The sequence below is a fragment of the Octodon degus genome, unplaced genomic scaffold, assembly GCF_000260255.1.
Source record: "Octodon degus isolate 3935 unplaced genomic scaffold, OctDeg1.0 scaffold00233, whole genome shotgun sequence".
Taxonomy (NCBI): Eukaryota; Metazoa; Chordata; class Mammalia; order Rodentia; family Octodontidae; genus Octodon; species Octodon degus.
Window position 1 is genome coordinate 3,011,701 of NW_004524809.1, and position 14,849 is coordinate 3,026,549.

General features: G+C 50.8%; 1 protein-coding gene across 1 annotated transcript in view; it reads left to right on the forward strand.

Moving 5' to 3' along the window:
* Fgd5 (FYVE, RhoGEF and PH domain containing 5) overlaps positions 1–7,483 on the forward strand; it is a 72,248-nt gene extending 64,765 nt beyond the window's left edge. The window contains exons 11-17 of the mRNA XM_023705955.1: positions 1,181–1,315; positions 1,392–1,529; positions 1,791–1,920; positions 2,315–2,448; positions 3,594–3,722; positions 5,245–5,399; positions 6,270–7,483. Of these exons, the coding sequence (XP_023561723.1) occupies positions 1,181–1,315; positions 1,392–1,529; positions 1,791–1,920; positions 2,315–2,448; positions 3,594–3,722; positions 5,245–5,399; positions 6,270–6,306 (858 nt within the window). The 3' untranslated portion in view covers positions 6,307–7,483. The remainder of the gene's footprint in view (positions 1–1,180; positions 1,316–1,391; positions 1,530–1,790; positions 1,921–2,314; positions 2,449–3,593; positions 3,723–5,244; positions 5,400–6,269) is intronic.
* The last annotated feature ends 7,366 nt before the right edge of the window (positions 7,484–14,849 follow it).

The window sequence follows — 14,849 nt, forward strand, 5'->3', positions numbered from 1 at the left end:
TGGCACCACCTCCCTTCTGGCCCCCAACAGATGAGAGGACTCTGCTTTCAGTGCCTCTTAACCACCGTGTTATAAAAACTCCTGGCTTCTCTCCAGGAGGAAAGTGTGCCTGGAAAGTGCACATGACAGGTGACAAGGACTACACCTCGGGTCTGCGAGATTCCACAGACATAGGGGGTCCAACACATGTGGCCTGTCTACCCTGATGTAGCATCTGAAGGCAAGGGAAAGATGAGGGCCAGCTTTCCACCCCTCACCTTCCCTATGGGCACTGTAGGCCATACTCACACAGCAGGGAAGCAGGAAGGAAGGAAGGAAGGAAGGAAGGAAGGAAGGAAGGAAGGAAGGAAGGAAGGAAGGAAGGGAAAGACCTGCATTTGTCCTCAGGACCCCACCCTGTGGCCAGCTTTAGGCTGTGACCCCTAAAAGCACCCCTTTCCAATGAGAGTGGGGATGCCATCAAGCTCAGAGTGGAAGGATGGTTCTGGGTTGGGCACCCTGGGGGCTCTTGTAGTTGGGTGTCTTCTCTACCTGGGGCCCCCTTACTGAGTATGAGGCAGAAAGTGTGCACCCTAGTGTACACCCATGGAGCAGGGAGTGACACACTGGTCCCCACACAGGCCTCAGGTGAACACCTGCTGGCCTCAGTACCCCTCACTCATCTGGGGCGAGTCTGTGGCCTATGGCTGTGGCAGGCAGGCCCTGGAGGTACCAGTTCCTCTGTGTTCTGGGGCTCCACACCCCTCCTTTCCCTCTCCTCGGGTCATGCACCTAGCTCTTGGCTATGCACTTGGGCCCTGAGGCTCATGTTTCCAGGCAGGGGTAGCTGTCACACTGGAGCGGAGCAGTGGGTAACACAACTTCCTCTTCCCAGTGCAGCCCCTACTACCCTGTGTGGGGTCACTGTGTTGGTGTGCAGGATGTTTGCGCCACCTGGTGGACTCTATAAGACTGCTGCTGCTGGCCTTGACCCCTGCAGCTCAGAGAGTATCTGAGGGGAGCATATGGTACCATGTGGTGTGTCCCCGCTCCCTCCCTCTGTCCCTCTACAGCATGGACCTTGCAGCCCAGGGCCTTTGTTTTGCCCATTGTCTGCCACTGGCAGAGGGGTTGCTCATGTCCCCTGCCCCTGTCACAGCCCAGTGTTTGCGGACAAAGCATCACATGTTGCAGGTGGGAGGACACCATGACTGACCCGCTTGCCTGTGTTCACAGCTCTTGCGCCGAGAGGGATGAGTGGCACAGCTGTCTAAGCAGGGCTGTCCCTGAGGACCACGAGGCCCAGGCCCTGGCCGCCTTCCACCACAGTGCTGAGGTGAGCAGTAGGCATGGGACAAGTCCCCAGGGGCTGGGGATACTTGGGGACCATGCTGACCTCCACCCCTTCTCAGCTCCGAGAGAGGCTGGGGGTCAGCCTGGGGGAGCAGCCACCCACACTGGTGCCCGTCACACATGCCATGATGTGCATGAACTGCGGCTGTGATTTCTCCCTCACACTGCGGCGCCACCACTGCCACGCCTGCGGCAAGGTGAGCACTGTGGGAATCTTGGGGGGCCCACGACCACCTCCTCCCACTTGCAGAGAGGACATTAGCAGTGGCACTCGCGGTAGAAAGAATGCTACCTCACCCCTAAGGGCGCAACATCAGGGGTAAACAGAGTCACCAGCAAGGAAGTAGAATGCAACCTGGGCCACTAAAGCAGGGGCCATGAGGGTGAACATCAGCCCCCTCTGCATATCTGGTGGTGTGACAGTCAACACATATGTGTCCCTTGGTGCCGGCCTGCAGATCGTGTGCCGGAACTGCTCAAGGAACAAGTATCCCCTGAAGTACCTCAAGGACCGCATGGCTAAGGTGTGCGACGGGTGCTTCGGGGAGCTGAGGAAGAGGGGCGGGACCCCGCCGGGCCCCCTGCGAGGTAACCAAGCCGGGCTCAGGGGCATGGGGTGGGGGCAGCTCTGCCAGAGCCACCTCATCCCCAGGAGCCACTTGTGCAGGGAGTGAAGGGCTCTGGAAGAAACAGAGCCCGGGACATGCTGCCCCTCTTCATGGAGCTCTGTGGCCTATGCCCAGCAGGACCTGTGGGGCCCTTGTGAGCCCATGGGGAGCTGGGGACAGGCGGGAAGGGCCTGGGACAGAGCCCTGGAAGCTGAACTTGCCCTCCAGAGCTGCAGGGCCCACAGTCAGGGAGGAAAGAGGGCAGGTGTGCTCCTCCCTGGGGACACCGAGGTCATTGAGAATCAGCCAGTCCTGCCAATGTCCTGGGGAAGAGTCCCCACCCATCTGGTCACCAATGTCCCCTCTCCCTACAGAGCGGCCCGTAACCATGAGCTTCCCACTGTCCTCACCCCGCTTCTCCTCGGGCAGCGCCCTCTCCTCCGTCTTCCATAGCATCAACCCCTCCAACTTCAAGAAGCAGAAGAAGGTCCCATCAGCCCTGGCTGAGGTGAGGTGGGGCACAGGGTTGCCTGGGGTCGGGTCAGGCCTCCCATCACAGCCTGGCTGATCTCCTTCCCTATGAGTACTGAGGCACCCCTTGGGGATAGCACCTGCTCCCATGTCTGGCCCTCAGGACATGCCTGTCCCTGAGCATGACTGATGTGGCTGCAGGGCGACCCAAGGCAGGGAATGGATAGTTCAGGAGGTGCCTCTGCACCCTCCAGTTGTGTCCTGTCCTCTTCCTCCTAATCTGGAGCTAAGACTGAGCCTTCAGGGACACCCAGGCCACCAGGGCTTCAGGTCACTCAGTTCCCTTCTGCTGTGTCACTGGGGTCCATGGGATGTAGGGTGCCCTCAGGGAGTGTGCAGATATGTGGGGGACACCTCTGCCACCTGTAAATAGAGCCAGGTTCCATCTCTTATAAATCACAGTTCCCTAAAGACACACTACTCCAAAACCCACAGTCACAACTCCATGTTCCATGTTAACATGATCCAGAGCAGGCATCCAGAGGTGTAGACAACAGTTGGGGAAAGAAAGATTAACATGGGCAAGGGGCTGTCCAGCAGCTTAACTCAAAGAGTAAAGCTCTTAGAAAGAGGCCTGGACTGCAGCTCCATGGCGAGAGCTTGCCTGCCATTTGGGAGGCCTGGGTTCATCCCCAGCACTGCCAGTTTTCTTTTCAGAAATACATAGATGGTATAAAAGAAAAAAAATTTAAAGCACTGAAGAATATCTAATAAAAAGTGAGGTCTGTCCTCCAGCTTCCCTCAGGATTGTTCAAGAAATTTTTTGCTGCTGGGTATGGTGGTACACCCTTGTAGTCCCAGCACCTGGGAGGCTGAGGCAGGAGGATCACCAAAAGTTGAAGGCCTGCCTGAGCTACATAATGACTCTATCCCTAAAACAACAGATAGCAGTGAGCAGCCCCCCCGCCCCGAGATGTGGTGGGCTGAGTGTCGAGTCAGCATCATGCCAGGGCAGTTTCGTGATTTGGGGGCGGGCATGTGGGGTCCTGAGTATAACTGCTTCCCTGTCAGTGCCCTGGCTCCTGGCTCCTGGGTCCCTTCGGCAAGGCCTGTCCCCAAGCCCCAGTGGTACTCTGTGGGGCTTGCAGGAGGGACCAGCCCTGACCTCAGCTTTCTCTGCAGGTGGCTGCGTCAGGCGAGGGCTTGGCCATCAGCGGCTACCTCAACCGGTGCAAACGGGGCAAACGGCCATGGAAGAGGCTGTGGTTTGTCATCAAAGGCAAAGTGCTGTACACCTACACAGCACATGAGGTATGAGGCTGTGCCTGCCCTCCCCACGAGGCCCTAGACCCTCCAGGATCCCACAGACTGTGCCCAGAGGGCCACCTGAGTCCCCAAGGCTGCAGTTTATGCTGGCCTTGAGCTCTGAGCAGTCGTCCTGCTTCACCCTACTGCTGAGTGCTGGGATGACAGGCATTTAGCACCATGCTTGTCTGCTATTTTTTTCTAGCACAGCACTATGCTCTTCGAGTCCTGTTGTGACGTCTTAGGTAGAGTTCAGCAGCTCACTGTTCATTGTGACGTCAGCCGTGAGCACTTACATTTATACCCTGTATCAGGTTAAGGATGTTCCCTCCAACTCCAAGGCTGCTGAGACTTTTTATCATGAGTGAATGTTAAATTTTGTTAAATGCTTTTCTTCTGATCTTTCCATCTGTGAAAATGGTTTTGGAATTTTTATACACACTCTACTCCCTTTGCTCTCACCTCGAAACTATTCTAGTGTGCATAGTACTTCTCTGTACCTTGTGTTTTTAAAAAGCACTGCATGAATACGTGTTCTTCATTTACATGTGTGCACAGGGGTGACTTACCTTCATGGATCAGAATCCTCCCACCAAGCGCTGTTTCAGGCTCCATCCACATTCTTGGTTGTTTTTTTTTGTTTGTTTGGTTTTTTTAGTCTTTCTGAGACTGAATCTTGCTATACAGTTCAGACTGGCCTTGAGCTCACTTTGTAGTGGAGGCTGGTGTTGAACTCTTAATGACCCTCCCACCTTAGCCTCCCAAGTGCTGGAATTACAGGCGTGCACCACCACACCCAGCTTCATCTGTATTCTTGGACTGTATCTAATACTGGCTGCTCACAGCACATCAGGGCTGAGGAGTAAGTGAGTCTTAGAAGAAGCTAAGGAAAAAGTCAAGTCACAAGTGAATTGGCTCAGCAGAAAGGATGTTAGAAATTGGCCAAAAGCCTCAAATCTGGTTCCTTGCTTTCTAGCGGTGTGATCTTGAGGCACTGCCTTCTCTGAAGGATTGGATTTTTTATTTATTTATTTATTTATTTATTTATTTATTTATTTATTTATTTTTTGTGTGTGACCAGTTCAGCCCACCAGGGGGTGGGGCTGGCTGGCATGTGGTGCTGGGAATTGAACCGAGGTCCCTGTGCTTTTGCTTAGCTTAGCTTGTTCTAAGTAGGTGCTTTAGACCACTGAGCCATCTCACCAGCCCTTTATTGGATTATTGTGGACTGAAAAAAAATAATGAAAGTGTAAGAACTTGGCCCCAAAACAAGGTATCAGGCCAGGCCTGGTGGTACACACCTGTAACCCAAAGAAGGCTGAGGCAGGAGATCCCAATTAAGCCGAGCTACGACAACAGCAACTTAGTCTCAAAAAATAAAAGAGCTAGGCATGTAGTCCAATTCAAAGGAGTTCAACCCCCAATACTGTCAGGGCCTGGCCCTGGCAGAAGCTGGGTAACAAAGACATAGCCAGTACTATTCCTGTATGCAGGCTATACGTAACACCAGCATCCCTCTGCCCCATAGGACAAAGTGGCCACTGAGAGCATCCCTCTGCTGGGCTTCACCATCGCACCAGGGAGGGAGGAGAGCAACAGTGACCCCAGTCCTGTCTTCCACCTGTACCACAAGAAAACCCTGTTCTACAGCTTCAAGGCTGAGGACATCAGCACTGCCCAGAGGTACGAAAATGTGAGGCCTGCATCCCACTGAGAGTAGTGCTGCCAGCCATAGCCACCAAGTCCCCAGGGCCACATGGTTTCCGGTTGGGCTCTTTATTCATGTTTTTGATTCTTGAATGAAGAATTGAGCAAGACACCTAGAGTAGCTGCAAGACCAAAGATTTGTTTGAGAAAAGAGACCTTCTCCACAGGGTGGACACAGGCCAGGAGCAAGGCTCACAGCCCCTTGGTGCTGTGCTGAAGCCTAGGAATTTGGAGGATTGAGGGCTGGTCTGGAGCAGGATTCCTGTCAGTGAACAGTGTGGCTTGGCCACGTGGACAGGGGCATTCTTGACCTTTATGGCCCTTGGAAGGACTATCAAGGTACAAAAACCCACCCGGCACTTGAGAGGGGACCACAGAGGACCGCCAAACCTGGCCTCTGTCATCATGTTTCCCAGCCTGTCATGAACAATTTCCTTACCCAGCAGAGAGATAACATGGGGTCAAAGCTGCAGTCAGGGACGTGGGGATTAGGGTCGGGGTTGGTTAGAGCTGCCAAAGTGCCCTGGGCACAAGAAGCCACTTGCAGCCCTCCCACTATTTATAGGCCTGGGCGCCATGGCTCCATCCCAGAGCAGGCTGAGGATGGCTTCCTGTCTCTCTCCAGTCTCATCCCCAACCACCTCCTTCCTCAGCGTCCCAAGGGCAGAGTGACTCTTGCAGTTCATCCACTCAGGCAGGCATTAACCCAGTCACAGTTCACGCTGTGTCCCACGCCTCTGCTCAACAGGGAGTGTGTGGGAAATAGTCATGAACACAAGACATCACTGTCAGCCCTGTGGTCTGAGGTACAGGCAGAGCTGTGACCCTGATTCACTCTGTCCACAGGTGGATGGAGGCCATGGAGGATGCCAGTGTGCTATAGCATTACCCAGCACAGGACTGGAGCAAGCTCACAGGGGACAGGTGACTGCTGGAAGCCACACCACAACCCAGCCCACCCAGCACTTGAGAGGGGACCACGGAGGATTGCCAAACCTGGTCTCTGTCGTCGTGTTTCCCAGCCTGTCATGAACGATTTCCTTACCCAGCAAAGAGATAACATGGAGTAATGCGAAGACGTGGAAACCAGTAGAAACTTCAGGTAGAAATGCAGGCTTGCAGTAGGAACAGCTTTTCTGGTCTGTCCTCATGGTAGATTTATCACCTTTCATGGTGTCCACTGGTCCTCAGGTGATGTAAACAGTGGTAGTGACAGCTCCTGTCCTCCCAAGCACTTTATCGTCCTGCTGAGCTGCAGCCTTCAGTTCCGGGTTTCCCAAGGCTTTATTGCATTCCATGGACACTGAGCCACCCAGGCCACTGTCCTCCACGCGGCAACAATGAGGCAGGAAAGTCCTTCCTCTGTCCGAGCACACAGCAGCATCCTTACCAGGGTGGGTCTCCCAGAATCCCTCCATGGTGCCCTCTATACCCCCAGGTCCTTGTGGACCCTCAGAAGATGACGTCAGCTCTAATTTATTGTGTGCCTTCCTGCGCTTGCCACTCGTGCTGGCATTGCGAGTTTACAGATCCATCCTCCCCCAGATACACCATGGATATTTCCAAAAGAAGTGAAAAGGGAGAGAAAATGGGAGATCAGAAGGTGAACAGGAGCGGCTGGAAGAGGAGATGCTGCACCCTTGGGCTGTGATGTTGCTGTGGGTTCCAAGGGTATAGGCTCAAGGGCCACATCCCTGGTGGGCAGTGTCCCCATTTCCAGTAGGAGTGTGGCTGCTGCCACCAGGCTATCACCAAGGACACTGTAAAGAACCACTATCTGAGGACTAGTTATGTACATTCATTATTTCCAGGGAAACATTTTTTCTAGTTTGCAATTCTTTTAAAACGTTTACATTAAACATGCCCTGATTCAAACCAGGGAGCAGACAGATCTTGTGTTAATCCTGAGGGCTCAGTTCTGGTGGAATTGTCTCCTCACACCCCATCAGTGCCCGTCTGTGGCTTTGGCTCCTGTGGTTTTAGCTACCCAGGGTCAACTTTGGTCTGAAAATATTAAGTGGAAAATTCCACAAATAAATAACTTACATATTTAAAACTCACTATGCATCCCATGCTGGACTTGAACTCTCAGTGATCCTCCCACCTCAAGCTCCTGGTATTATAGGTGCTGGCATTGTGGGTACCACCATGCCCCATCATTGTTTTAATTGTCCCATTTTATTATTGTTGCTAATATCTTACTGAGCCTAATTTATAAATTAAACTTGCATGTGTAGGGGAAACCCTGTTCTGTACACAGCTCAATGCTGTTCATGGCTTCAGGCATATCCTAGGGGTCCTGGGATATGTCCCCAGGTAAGGGGACTGCTGTGACAGGTGCCAGGTGTCTTCATTCCCTGTCCCTCATCAGTGCTTAGCTCCAGATAGTTTTTGTGAGAGAGGGCAGCACTGGGAAGGGAACATAGGGCCTTCTGCGCTGTGGGGTGGGTGGTCTGCCCCAGCCATGGACACTGGGCCAACCAGTGACCCCATCTAGCCTCTTTCTACTTTCTGACTGTAAGGTTCCCTCCTTTGGCATGAATGAGAAGTGGAAGAAAGGTAAAGAAAACCTTTATTTCTTGGCACCAGAGGGCTGCTGAAGAGAAACAAGAACCCACGGAAGAGGAGGCAGGGAGTCAAAGAATTTATCAGGCTGGGTTGGGGGTAGAGTTTGTATGGGCCATAAGGTGTCCTAACAGGCACTGACTGGGGAAGGTTTGGCATGCATGAAAAACAAGAGGACAGCATAAGCACTTGGCTGGTAAGTGCAAGGTCCTGAGTTCAATCCCCACTACCAAGAAACAAACAAAACCAAAAAAAGGAATTTGAGGTTAATCAGGGGAAGAAGACAGAAGTCAGTTTAGGAGCGGCTCATTGTTGGTCTTGGATTCCCATGCCACACTGACCTGCCACCATGATGACCTGGTGGATGTTGTATGAGCACAGACCCATCACTGACATCTGTGTGACACCTTGCAAAGAGGGAATCTTTCTACCGTAGGAAATGCCTGCTACAGATGGACCTACTGATGGTCCCCAACAGGGAGCCCTGGGGGCCACAGCGACTCTCCCTGGTGCCCAGTGACCAGTGTTAGGCCGGCCTCTGGGGAAGTCTGGTTCCTTAGTCACACACACCCATGTCCCCTTTGTCCTTATAACCTGCCTAGAGTGGCAGGGAGTGGTCCCTGTGTTGGTCTGAGGCACAGCCATCTGCAAAGAACCCCAGAGGAGTAGCACTGACCCGGTCCCAGGCATGAGAAGCCTGTAGCTTCCTATAGCAAAAGAGGTGCCACCCACTGTGGCCTGGGAGCTCCATCTCTGGTCCCTCCTGGAGCAAAAGAGAAGGAAGCAGACTGAACATGCAGCTGTGGTCCCAAACCTGTGGCCCCTCAGAGGGCATGACGTCCTCATAGCCCAAGGGCCCTGCTTTCTGAACACACAGGACAGGACCTTCCTCTTCATCCTGGGAAACAGCTCTGTAGGCTAAAGGCCTGTTTTTTGTTTCTTTGAGACAAGTTCTTACTATGTACCCCAGGCTGGCCTCAAATTCACTGGGCTCCTCCTATCTCAACCTCCCAGTATCACAACTAATTCCAACCTTTTACTTGATTGATACTGTCAGGGAGATAGCTCAGTAGAATAAGCACTTGCCTGACAAGCACAAGGGCCTGTACTGGGGAAGAAAAAAAAAAAAAAAAAATTATCCACTGAACAGAGGCCCAGGTGGGCACCAAGGCCACTGAGGCTGAGCCAAGGGGGCAGGACACAAGGCCTAGCTATGGTGTCTTCCACTGTAGAATAGGCATCACATTGGAGGGCATTCTCAGAGATTTACCTGCATCTGTGGGTTCTGTAATCATGGACACTCAAGCTCCCACACAGGCCTAGTTAATACAGGGAACATATGTGCCCATGCCAAGACCTCTGTTCACAGGAAAGATAGGAAATAATCAGGAAATCAGCTCAACACCAGGAAATCCAAGGTAGGATGGGCCCAGCTGAGCAGACTCTGGGACCTTTCTGACCTGCCTTCAGAGTGGTCTCCAGGAGGCCACGCTTGGCCACTGTCACGCCTGCACAGCTGCCAGAGGATGGCAGCACCCACATAGGTCCATGCCCTCTCCTGAGCAGGCTGCAGTAGAGTCCCAACAGGTCTGAGAACTGGAGCCTGGTCCCCAGGACTATGCTGCTGGGATGTGGGGGCACCTTCAAGGTCACTGGAGTCTCCTGGAGGACTGTGGGACCTGGCCCTTGCTTACTCTCACTTCCTGGCACATGTGGGAAACAGTCTGCTTCAGTGCCATTGGGCTGGGCCCCCCAGTATGGGACCAGCGCCTCCAAAAGGAGTAAGCTTTTTCTGTATGTCAGTGCTTTCTTGTATTTCTTTTTAGTGATGGAAAGCTAAGCTGCTGGTCACAGAGCTGATGGCTCAGCTGCTGGGATTCACCAGCATCCATACTGACACGCACCAACACTTCTGGAAAAGAACTACAATTTGGGCCGGTGGGGTGCCAGGGCTGTGCCTGGCCAGGGGCCTGGGATATTCTGTGACAGGATACTTCAGGGCAATGATTTAGCCATCTATTTTACAGACAAGGTGTGACTGAAAACTACAGAGAATGTCTAAATTTCAAAAATTTTATTACAATAAAAGACACATAGCCATGAACCCCCTCAAAACCCTCACCCTTGCTGTGGACACATTTACCCCAATGCTTCTTGCCACTTTCTGCAGCAGCTTTCCTGAGTGTCTATAGTTGTGCTGTCCTGGCTGCCTTGATGTCCTAAATTGATTAAAATGTATTCCTTTCATGGTTACTTTGACTTTGGAGAATCAAGAGTTGACTACTGCCAGACCTAGTCAATAAGGTCACACCATCATGTTTTAACCAACCTGCCTTTTTGTTAGGTGGTACTTGCAGCAGTGTTTACATTTTTTTTTATCACAACTCTTAGAAACACAAGAGGACTTTCAGAACTGGGATAAATCTATTAGAAGAAAGAAGTGTTCTGAGCAGGATCAATGCCAATGTGGCCTTGCTGTAACTTTTTTTTTTTTTTTTTTTTTTGTGGAACCAGGTATTGAATTCAGGCCCTTGCACTTGCCAGGGAAGCACTTATTCTACTGAGCCATCTCCCCAGCCTCTGTAATAATTTTTAAACAGCTGCAATAATTTTTTAAGCATTACTGTATTTTTCAACCACCCCTTGTACTTGTTAAGTGTTATAGGAAGTAGAGTGAGGAGACCTGATATTATTTCCTTTAAATTCCTAATCAGGCTAGGGAGATGACTCAGTGAAATAAGTGCTTGCCTGGCAAGCGCAGGGGCCTGAGTTCAGTCCCTGGTTCTGCCAAAAAAAAAAAGCACCTCTTTAAATTCCTCATCAAACACCATTGTTAAGTCAGCCACACAGTCCTTCTGTAGCCAGCAGCAAGGATGCCCTCTGCACCTGCTCCTTGGTTTTCAGAGTTCTCCTTAGAGACTCACTGTGGTGAATTCTATTTTTCTCCCCATTCTGCAGATAAGGGGTCACAAACATCAGGTCACTTCCCTGGGTATCACATGGCAGCCACTGACACTGACAGGCCCAGCAAAGAGCAAAGTCCACTCCTGTGGTCTTTGAGTCTACAGCACTTCCCAGCTACCTGAGTGTGAACTTTCCCCTAAATCAAATTTCTCAACATTCCCTTTAAGGTCTGGGGATGCAGCTCAGTGGTAAAAAAGAACATTTAGCATGCATGAGGCTCTGGGTTGCATCTGTAACACCAAAAATTAAGATGGGTGTTTTTGTTTTTGAGACATGCTCTCACTACATATCCTAGGCTGGCCTTGAACTCAACAGTGAGTTTGGCTCCTGCCTGGGATTCCAACACTAAATAAATGGGCAAACTTAACCTACCAGTGGCATAGGAAGAAAAGGAGGCTGTCTACTCAGTTAAGGTGACTAGTTCAGGGTTTCAGCCAGGAGCCCTGAGGGATTGTTTTGAGACAGGATCTTACCATGCAGTCTAGGTTGGTCTCCAACTCTTGGTGCTCCTTTTGCCTTAGCCTCCCAATTGCTAGGATTATAGGCATGTACCACTACCCCTGGTACTGTATGGGCTTTATTAGGACCTGCTTCGGTATATAATAATCACACTGTCTTGGGGCAGCTGGTACATACCTTTTTCCTTCTCCTCCTCTCCCTGCATCTCTTGTTCCCCTTCCCATTTGCAAGTTCTCTCCATTTCCTATTATCTTTTATTTTGCTCTTTAAATTATTCATACTTTGGGTTTCTCATGTAAAACACAGTATATTTAAGCTTGTCTGGTTTATTTCACTTAGCATTATGGTCTCAATGTACATCTATTTGTCAAGAGATGACTCAAGTTCATCTTTTCTTAATGGCAGAGTAGTGTTCCATTGTGTAAATACTCCACTTATTTTATCCACCCATCTGTTGGTGGACATTCAGGGCACTTCCAAGATCTACCTATTACCAACTGTGCTGCTACAAACAAGTGTGCACAGATCACAGCAATATCATGTCTTTAACTTTTGAAAAAATGCCTAAAAGGGGAATAGTTCACTTACATGAAATTTCTACCTCTACTTTGTTTGAGACAGGATCTCGCTATATAGTTCAGGCGGGCCCTAAACTATATAGCTCAGGCTTGCCTCAAAATGCTAGTGGTCCTCCTGCCTCAGTCTCCTAACAGCTAGGTTTACATATGTGTGTCACCATGCCCAGCTCTATGGCTAGCTTTCTGAGGATTCTCCAGTTTGTACTAGTTCACAAGAAGGTTTCTTCTACTGAAAGCCTTACCAGAACTTATTACTTGGTTTCTTGACTGGACCGCTCTTCCTAGGGAAGGTTGGAAACTCAGTGGCGCTGAGCTAGACCAGTCCATTTCCATGAGATCACAATGACCCTCAAGAGATCATGATGCCCACAGGGCCTGGGGTTTCAGCCCAGCCATACCACTTCTCAAAGAGTTACTTTCAGGTGTTCTGGAAATGAACACTGCTGAAACTCCCACATTTTCCTGACTATCCACACCCAGAGAACAGTGGATCACCTAGGTGGCAACAGACTCCATGCATGCAGGGGCAGCACCCTTGATGCAGACATCACTCCAGGACGGTTGGGGCAGTGTGGGTCATGTGACAAGTCTCTTGCAGCTGCAAATGCCCAAGCATTGCTTGGAAGCGAGGATGGGGCTGTGCAGGCACAAATGGGTCCTTGACAGTGACACCCGGCATGACCCAGCTCTAAGAACTAGATGTTGGCTACAGAGGGATAGAGCAGAGCAGGCCCACATGGGGACAAGGAGGTCACAGAGAAGTGACTCTGCCCCCAGAGTTGGGCAGATGGGGCTGCCCAAGACAGGGGCTGGGTGGGTGGGTGAGTTCATACTGGCAGAGAACAGGAGCGTAGTAGTGGGGACACCCAGGATGGCGAGCAAGCAGAAGTGACCATAGGGCCAGGTCACTCCGGGCCACTCAACTCAGCCCCTCAAGAGCATGGTGTTTATTTCCTCAAGTCCAACAGATGTGAGTAACGGCCTGAACAGAATCAGAAATGGCTTGGTAGAATTGTTGAGGCTGTCATAAAATACCACTTTGCTTTCTTATGAGAGTCACTGTTGGAGGGCACCTACCAAACTGTAACAAAGCCCAGGTCATGACTTTTTAGGCCAGAGTTGGAGTAAATTAGTTACATCGAACCCTCTCTAACTCAATGACAACAGCAGGCAAATTAAAAACATGTAACCCAAAGATAAAGGCCGCACAGAAAACATCAGCCCAGTTTTAAAGAGCTCTGCGCAGAGAGCAACTATAGCAGGACAAAGGCTTGAAGAGGTGCAGGGACTGAGTCCAGATCTCCCTCCATCTGTGCAGGAAGCATCCCCCTGGCTTGAGATGCCAGCGGATAGCTCGGCACAGCACACACTCACAGAGGGCCTCCTCCCTGCCAGCCCTCCAGAGAAGGTGACACAACACAGAAAGCAAACATCCTATGGGACCACTCTCACACAGGACTGGGAGCAGGTGATTTTCCTGAGACCATCACCTGATTACATCTCATATTCTCAGGACCTGGCCTCCTACAGAGCAAAACCTGCTGCTCTAACAAGAGTCCAGTGTGGAAGAACCAGTGCTCAAGTCTCAGAATAAGGATCAAGAGGCCTAGGATACTCTTCCTGCCACCCCATGTTCCATGGCAAATCAACCTTCCTTCCCCCTAAGAACAAGGGCCACAGATATCGGGTTCAGCCTCCCAAGTAACCTGATGAGCCTGAGGATGAGTGTGACCCATGCAAGCAAAAGCGGTTGACAGTGAAGAGTCCTTGAGGGCAGAAATTGCTGTTGAGAAATGTGAGCCAGGAAGCCTTGGAGAAGTCGCCCTCCTTGGTTAAGTCTTTGCCTGTTCAGCTACAGAACCAAGGTAAGAACATCTACTCCCAATGATTCTGGTGATATTACACAGGATAATGGGTGAGCAGGGCCTTGCCTGGCACCCAGTGACCAAGAAGAGGCCAACACCAGAAGATTTCAACTTATTTTACAGACATGTCATGAATATATAAGCAATACAAAGCAGAAGCTAGTACAAATTACTCCAAAGCCACACAAGGTACTTCTGAAGGTGATTACGCAGTCCCAGTCTGGGAATACAAAAGACATGGGCAACCCCAGCAAACCCAGAACAGACTAGTGGGTTGTAGTGCTGGGGCTCAAACCCAGGACCTGCACATTCCAGCCAAGTGCTGCTGCTGAGCCACACTCCCCATCTATAACAGTAACTATACCCACAGAAACAGGACTCTTAGTGAAGTCTTTGGGATGGGACCATGGCTCAGTGATACAGTACTTGCTTAGATGACCAAGGCCCTGGGTCCTCCCCCGCAGTACCTCCCTTTCCCCTCAAAAGGTAAAATGTCTGCTTCATAATAATTTAGACGTTTAGTACATCTGTAACGATTGTTTATTCAAAACTTGACTTCTACTGAATCAGTACTTCAACATTTTCTATCGAATCAACAATAGATGTAAAATAACCTGTGGAGGGCAAAAAAGCACATCCACACTGTGCTGGACACAAAGCTAAAACCATGTGATCCAATTCCTGATGGCAGCCCCCAGACAGGTCAGTGCTGCCCCGCAAGGTAGCCTGGGAAGTTCCATGAAGGCCACCTGGATACAGGAGTGGGTATGAGCAGTTTGTGGCTGGAAATCCCAGGCCTGAACCTCAGCTCAGGAAAGCCATGGAGCCTCACTGCTCTAAGTTCCTCTGCAAACACCAGGACAATGTATTTGTGGCTGTCAAGCACTACTGCACTAAAAGGTACTCATATACTACACAGAGTGGGGCCCAAGGACATAAACAGTGCTCCATGCAGGCTTCCTCCACACTGCAACCAAGAGTTGCCAGATTCTTTG